The 8,086-nt window shown below is 45.5% G+C and overlaps 1 protein-coding gene across 1 annotated transcript in view; it reads right to left on the reverse strand.

The window, feature by feature from the left end:
- The window catches only part of MCRIP2 (MAPK regulated corepressor interacting protein 2), a 7,030-nt gene extending 1,093 nt beyond the window's left edge, over positions 1 to 5,937 (reverse strand). The window contains exons 1-4 of the mRNA XM_073645946.1: positions 5,774 to 5,937; positions 5,466 to 5,562; positions 3,177 to 3,301; positions 1,775 to 1,870 (exon numbers count right to left, since the gene is read on the reverse strand). Coding sequence (XP_073502047.1) covers positions 1,775 to 1,870; positions 3,177 to 3,301; positions 5,466 to 5,562; positions 5,774 to 5,825 — 370 coding nt within the window. The 5' untranslated portion in view covers positions 5,826 to 5,937. The remainder of the gene's footprint in view (positions 1 to 1,774; positions 1,871 to 3,176; positions 3,302 to 5,465; positions 5,563 to 5,773) is intronic.
- Positions 5,938 to 8,086: the final 2,149 nt, after the last annotated feature.

The raw sequence follows: 8,086 nt of genomic DNA on the forward strand, positions 1-8,086 counted from the left end.
CACAAAAATGGAGCTTTAGAAGCTGAACAGATATAATGTAATTAGTCAGCGCAGCATTTTCTACATTTTTTCATCCATATTATAGCTGCAAGCTCAAAAATCCTGACTTGTGCACCATGTGTGAACCTGGCCCCATAGTTTTTTCGTAACCTCATGATTCCCCCCCCCCCCCCCCCCCCCTCCCCTCCCCTCCCCTCCAGACTGATGGACTTTGGCTGCAGAGTTAGAATCTAGTTTACTATTATTGAACTCTCAAAACTCCTCGTTATAACAAAGGTTTATAGGGCAATTTAATGAACAAAAGTGTTACCTGTTTATAAGCAGATCGGCTCTGAGGAATGCGAGGCTTCCTTAAACCCTTTGATTTCCGAATATAACTTGAGGAAAAAAAAAATTGGCCTCCAAACATGCATCCACACAGTTAGGCTATGTTCACATGTGTTTTTTGCTGCATGTTTTTGTTTCCCCCCCCCCCCCCCCCAGGCAAAAAAATTTGCTGCGTTTTTCATGTTGATACAGTTTAGTGCCTGTTGTTCCTGAGTTTTCTGCACCAAAAAACGCGGTAAAATCTTACTCATTGCTTTCTATGGGTGAAGAAAAAAAAAAAAAAAAAAAAGTGACTTGCTCTTTGATTAGTAGGCTCTGTGTGATGTCACGCTGCATCAATGACATCAGAAGGTGCTTGGGTTGACAGCAGATAAGGAGCATTGCTGGGCTCTGGGGCCTCTGGACCAGGGTCCTGCAAATTTATTTGTTAATGTCTCGATCCTACTGCTTTTAAAAAATAAAAAAATATATATGTTTTTCCATTTCATTTTTAGTCCCCCTACAGGGACTTTAATTTGCAAACATGTCTCAACCAAATCACACCACTTTTAAGTGCCACTGGCAGTTAGATGGTGATATAATTGGTTATACATTTTACTAGGCCCCAATAGCCGCCACATTGTTTTTCTATTATAAGGGGCGTCATATGGCGACACGCAGACCACCTATGTGTCTGCAGCATGGAGCCTGTATTGTGCCTCGTTATAGGCTCTGCCATGGGGCATCACTGCCTACATTTAATTGAGCCCCCCCCCCCCCCCCCCCCCCACCACCACCGAATTGATTACAGATTTATTGGCAGTTTCCTATTTAGTGACATGACCCGTAGAAGTCACATTTTACTGGAAAAACTGGATTCATACACTATGCGCCATTTATGAGGTAGCGAGGCCTTCGGGTCTCCTCAGGGCCCTGTTAACACTTCTGCCCCTGCCCTCAATATGGCAACGGCTCGAATACACTGTGGAATAATCTATACGGGGCCACAATGTGCATCATCGTATCATTTACTAGCCATTATGGGAATACGGTCAAGGCCTAGCTCTGGGGAGAGTGCAGTGCAGCCATATTTTCCTTAGTTGTCATGGTGACCCTGATCAGGGAATGGGAGCAACCTGAGGGCCACGGTGCTAAAGGGAGACAGGATCTTGACGACTGAGCCACTTCTCCAGATTAGGTGGCCGCGTCATACGACTAATCTGCTTACAGGGCTTGAACCAGATACATTCACTTCGTATATGAAAGTGTCAGCGCCATAAAGCTGGTGGACATCACCGAAGGAGGGGAGGGGGAGAATTATAATGTATATATATATATATATATTTTACACACACACACGTGCCTATGACAACACTTCCTGCTTTATGCCCAGGCAGCACAAGGGGAGGGTCGATATTATGCAGCCAAGGTTCATCATGTGAGGAGAACACTGAATAAAGGCTCTTACTCTTAAGAGATGGGCTTGGGTTCTGATCCTGATATTGCTGAGGTCCACATGCGTTGAGTTCCGGCTTATCCAGCTGCTGCTCCACCTCTTGCCAGGCTGAACAATACGTGCAAGAAAAGGTCAAAATATCAGTAAAATGTTGATCGTGCTCATATGAAATAATATGAAGAAGTGATTATAGTCTTCAAGGGTATCGGTTACTAGGTCAAAAGTGGACAGTTTTTTGCCCTTATTTTATTCCCGCAGCTCCCCTTAGTATTCTGTTTTTTTCTTATTTAAAATCCGCCATACAGTTCCAAAGATATAGGCCTTTTTAATTAGTGCCAATTTTTTTATGGTTTTTTCAAGGGGGTGTGGCTAACAGGGTAATAGTCTGCTTAATGTATGAAAGACACACCCCCTTGTAAAAACCATAAAAAAATTGGCAGTAATTAAAAAGGCCTATATCTTTGGAACTGTATGGCAGATGTTAAAAAAACAAAAACCTAAATAGTCAGGGGAGCAGTGGGAATAAAATAAATGCAAACAATGGCCACTTATGACAGATCCTCTTTATTCTGGAGGGGTCTACAACATCTTTAAATGATCTCAGACTTCTAACTACAAAAATAAAACCAAACACACCAACTTTACTTATTAGAAAGGGGTTTGCCGTGACTGACATATTGATGACCCATCTGTAGGAGGGGGCCCCCCCATCACTCCTATGGGTTTGCTAAAAACTGCTCTGGCAGCAGCCATAAATATGCATTGTACTGGGCAGAACTCAGAAGCCCCATACATTGCTTAGCGGCTGTTGCCGAATGCAGCTTTTTAGCTACCCCTCACTTAGTTTTGTCCACTTCCGAAGTGTTTTTCAGCTGCTTGGTGAGAGTGCAGGGTGTCAGACCCCCAATGATTTATCTTAGGAAGTCCTGAAAAACCAAACCCCTTTAATAACTCATTAAGTACAGGTCGGTGGGGGTCCGTGTCCTGGCACCCCCATCAATTAGCTGATTTAAAAGGGATATTCTCAAGTTTGAATGTTACCCCCTATACACAGAGAGGAGGGGGGGGGGTGACTGCTGGGGCCCCACAGATCCCAAGAGCCATGACGGAATGGAGCAGTAGTCGATCATGTGCACCTCGCTACATCCATTCTAGTAGGAGTGTAGAAGACCATCATCTCTGGTGGTCCCATTAAAAAAGGAATGGATCAGATGTGCACATAATTGACCTCCGCTCCATTCAGGTTCTCGAGTTCTGTGGATGCCCTCAGCAGTCGGCCCCACCAGATAGTGGAGAACTTTCAGACTCGGGAATGCCCCTTCAAAGGGACCCCAGCTCTCCAGCGAGCACAGTCCAGTCACGTACATTGGTTAGGAAAATCCTCATACATGGCAGTCACTGCTCTTAGCCTTACCCTGATATACAAAGCGGACGTTCTCCTCGTGGGCCGGTGTGTACGCGTCCTCTTCTGACGTGGGGCTAAGGGATGCGCTGCGCTTGCCGTTTACACGACTGAACACTAGTTTTGGAGCAGAAGGGCTGTAAAAGAAAAACAGATCTGTGTCACAGGAAGATGGCGTATTCCAGGAGGTGTCCTACAACAGAAAAAAAACGCAATATATACAAAAGATATAGAAATATATAATTTTCCATATGATTTCGTTTTGTATTTGACCATGAGCATCGCAAAGTATTCACACGGGGAGTTATTAAATCATGGGAGCTTCCAGAACACCATATGCATTACTTCCCACGTCAGCCATTATCTCCAGAAAAACTAAATATACTGGACGGTTTCAGAACTGGAAAAGTAACTTAGTGCGGCGGGACAGGGACGATTCACTGTGCAATGGTTTCAGGTAACGTCCAATGTGGGATAGCTGGTGATCCCTCCCTCTAATAGGGGCACAGCGTACACAAGGTCAAACTGGACAATTGGGCTAATGTAATGCAGAACAGACAAGATTTAGGGAAGACCCTTTCACCAGTCTACATTGCACATCCATCAGGATCAAGTCTTATAAAGGTTTTGTGCATTTTTTAAAAAAAAATGTATTTATTTATTCTTTTAAATGTGCCAAAGCCGACTTGTTATTGATAGGCTTTTAATATTTTTTTTTCTCTTTTAGGCTTTTAACTGAAATTAGCAAAAAAAGAAGTCTTTTGTATTTTAAAAGGGGACTTGAACCTGCGATCATTTGGTTTCTTGTATTTTATACTGCAATACTTCAAGTAGATTGTACATTTCACTATGAAGCCTGGCACAAGGATGGGCTTCATAGAAGTACAAAGATGGCAGGAAAGGGGTGGGCAAACCATCAGCGCCCCATGCACCTGCTCATATCAACAGGTCAGTCCGACAGCCGCCTCAAGCACTGAGGGACCGCCTCTGTCCAGAACAGCGGTGGCCCATCTGCCACAGGATAGACCTCTCCATGGCAGGCAAGGATTAGTTCGTTACATAATTTAGAAATTCCTCTTGCTCCACAACATAAACTTTGCAGCAGGGGTGGGAGGAAAGTGATAATGACTAAAAAAAACAACAATAAGCCCACGGTCATTTAAATTTTTTTATTTCACAGTTTCAGCAGTCACCGTATGGGACAAATATATTCACATATTATTTTATTAGTTCAGACAGCTACACATGCAGAGGTAGCATGTTAATTTTTTTTCGATTTGAAGAAAAGGTGGAGTGGAGGGGGCATATAATATTATAATTATTATTAACTGGGCGCCCTAGGGGACTTGAGCAAGACACTGCAATACTACAGTATTGCAGTGTAATAGTACAGTATTGCAGCTCAAGTCCCCCAGGGCAACCAACTAGTTTTTTTTTTGTAAAATGACCTGGTGTAGGCCAAGGTTCATGGGTGTACAAACATGGCAGAAGCAGCCATGGTAATGCCATAAAGGGGGAGGGTAATGGGCTTCGGTGGGGACGCCTCTCCCCATTTCCTACCTCTTAAATACAGCTGTTACATATGATGGACAGCAGCATTAAAGAGGTTAAACTGCTGCTGAAAAAAAAGGAGGTAGCTCCAAACTGTATATCAGCTCCACAAGCGCATTTACGGCAGATGTCGCACATTAATCCTGCGCATAGTGACACCACGAGCCTCGCAAAGTGCTGGTGCCATCCCTGACCGCCATATACAAGCCCAGATTAATAGGATCATCCGGTAATCCCGAGTCGCGTCAATACAAACCCATGACCCTTGTTCAGCACCGGGATTGCATTTTATATCCGCACATTTGCATTCCTTCCTATGAAGCATTTTCCTGTAAAATCTGCTCAATGTGAACCAGCAGCTATCACTGCTGCATTTAACCAGCATTGTAGGCAGACATGGAAGGGTTAAGAGAGTCCAGCCCCGTCACTCCCACCGACTAAACCCAGCCCTCCCTGTAAAACACCATGTGACAATGACACCGTGCGCATGGTAACCTCTGCACAAGGTCACGCTGCGCCGGTTGCCTTTCACCCCCAAACGTAAATGGAGATCGGAGCCAATGGCGATTCTGTCCTGGCTGTGCGCCCCAGGATGTACAGGGTTAATAAATTTAAAATCCTGGGGGGGGGGGGGAATAATGCACTCTTAACCCATTCATATCCAGGGTGCACAGATTAAAGCGGCAACACTGGGACAGCCAACATGGGGGTCACCCCCTTGCAATGTCTTAACCCCCCACCGGTACTGACCTTGGAAGGGGGTCCCAGCCGTTGGGTAAGGTGGGGATCAGCAGCTGCTGCTTGCTCTTCAGCTCCTGAAGCTTAGTGTCAATCTGCTGCTTGGGACCTGGAGAGGAAACACAGTTATCAATATGGAAGTGCGAGCGATACATTGTAACAACATGGAACATTACAGAAATGTATCATCTGCGGCAGGGAGGAAGTACAGGAACCACAAAGCGGCTGCGCTGCTCCTGTGATCGCTGCAGGAACGTAATAACACTATAATAGCCACCTGCAGCTGGAAGGTCAGCCAACATGGAGGCAGGGGGTCCTACCTGTTCTCCTCTGGGTGGTGAGCTTGCTGGGTCCTCGGGTGATGGTGTACATGACGGGGAAGGGGAGCACTTGTAGGATGCGATGCCCCCAGTAGGAAGAGCAGGCTGCCTGTGACTTTTGACTGCAGCAGCTGGCGCTTTAAGAAGGCATGTGCTGAAGGACACGCCCCCTCAACCCTCTTAAAGGGGCAGCTTGCTTATCTAACAAGTTGTGCAATACTGGTTGCAGTTTTTTGTAAACTTTTTTTTGGTGATGTTACTATAGACAGCTCACTGTTTATACATAGCATGGCTTACACAACCAGTATTTGTCTAATGGGATCCGAAAACTTGTAATTATGTGTGCCAACATGCAATGTGACAATGCATGAAAAAGTTATCACACAATGCGGCATGCAACTTTAATTGGACCCTATAGGGGGAGGGGGTTTCTACCCATGCCAAAAGGGAAAAATGTAACTGGGTGCAATCATGATATGGAAGATGTAGTAAATAAGACGCTAGGATGTGAAATCGCAATAGATCAGCGACTCTGGTGGTGGGACATTTGTGGGATTTGGCCGTAGATGTCACATGACATTGAAATCTCCACGTTGCAAAGCCAAAGTGGGCCCAACCCGCTGACTTCAGTGGGACCGATCAACAATCTCATGTGACACTTTGTCCCTAAAGATGAGGGAGCAGATGGGGCATGTTGGTTTTCAATATGCCTGATCCTTTTGTTTTCAGGGAAGATAAGCAACAATCAGAGATGTCTGGTAGCAGCTTACTCCCCTTTCTCCATAGAGAACATATGCATTCTCTCCTGTACGGAGCGTGCATATGTGTGTTCTCAGAACAGTCCCTAGCGCTTTTTCTTTAAAGGGAACCTGTCACGTTGAAAATGTTCTCTGCTCTATAGGCAGGAGGCTACAGAGCAGGAGGGGCTGATCAGATTCATATTCATTTCTGTGGGAAAAGTTTCAGCAAAACTTGCAATTTAGCCCTAGAAATCGCTGGTGTTTGTATGGACACAAGTCCAGTGGGCAGTCCTAGTAGTGATTGACAGCCTTCCCTGTATGACTGTGCATGCAGAGGTAGATGTCATTCACTACTAGGACCACCCACTGGACTCAAATGCATGCAAACACCAAGGATTTCAGTGATTGTCAGTCTCCCCTGTAGGACTGTGCATGAAGATAGCTGTCAACCACAGAGTCGGACCGCCCACTGGACTCCTTTGTATACAAACAACAGGGATTTCAGTGATTGTCAGTCTTCCCTATAGGACTGTGGATGCAGAGATAGCTGCCAGTCACTGTTGGGACCGCACACTGGACTCCTATGTATATAAACACCAGATATTTAAGTGATTGTCAGTCTTCCCTGCATGGCTGTGTATGTAAGAGAGCTGTCACTCACTACTAGGTCCGCCTACTGGACTGCTATGTATATAAACACCAGGGATTGTCAGTCTTCTGTGTAGGACTGTGCATGCAGAGATAGCTGTCAATCACTACTAGGTACGCCCACTGGACTGCTATGTATATAAACACCAGGGATTGTCAGTCTTCCCTGTAGGACTGTGCATGCAGAGATAGCTGTCAATCACTACTAGGTCCGCCCACTGGACTGCTATGTATATAAACACCAGGGATTGTCAGTCTTCTGTGTAGGACTGTGCATGCAGAGATAGCTGTCAATCACTACTAGGTCCGCCCACTGGACTGCTATGTATATAAACACCAGGGATTTCAGTGAATACATTACAAATAATACTGAATCTTTTCCCACAAACCTATATATCATTCTGCTCAGCTTCTCTTATTCTGTGCTGTCCACAGATCGGACTGCATGTACAACATGACAGGTTCCCTTTAAGCTCGCAGCGCGGTCTGCACGCAGACACAAAGGTGATATAGTGTACAATAGGGCGACTGCTGCTTATCTATGCAGAGCACAGACGGCGGCGGCTCAGCTGCTATTACAGGGTTACTCTGATTATTGCATCAGTGACGGTGTCAGACTTACTGCTGATATTACATCCATATAATCCTGCGGAGCACACCGCCCCGTCCTCACCGATCCTCCCACAATCGTTCACTCAGCTCAGCCAAATGCATGTTATTTCTATGGAGGGGATCAGCGGCAATCAGACGCCCCTTATCTGGGGGGGTAATATGGGTTAAATCCAACCTGTCCAGTCTGCAAATTTCACCCTCCAATAAGAGATACAGACACCTGGGGAAATCTGCCCAAAAAAACGACATGGCCATATTGTATGTCTCGGGGGCAGCCTGAATTTACAATGTCAATCTATCGATCCCATCATCC

The sequence above is a fragment of the Phyllobates terribilis genome, unplaced genomic scaffold (assembly GCF_046119375.1).
Source record: "Phyllobates terribilis strain yellow unplaced genomic scaffold, ASM4611937v1 Scaffold_9__5_contigs__length_417890890, whole genome shotgun sequence".
In the NCBI taxonomy this organism is placed as follows: Eukaryota; Metazoa; Chordata; class Amphibia; order Anura; family Dendrobatidae; genus Phyllobates; species Phyllobates terribilis.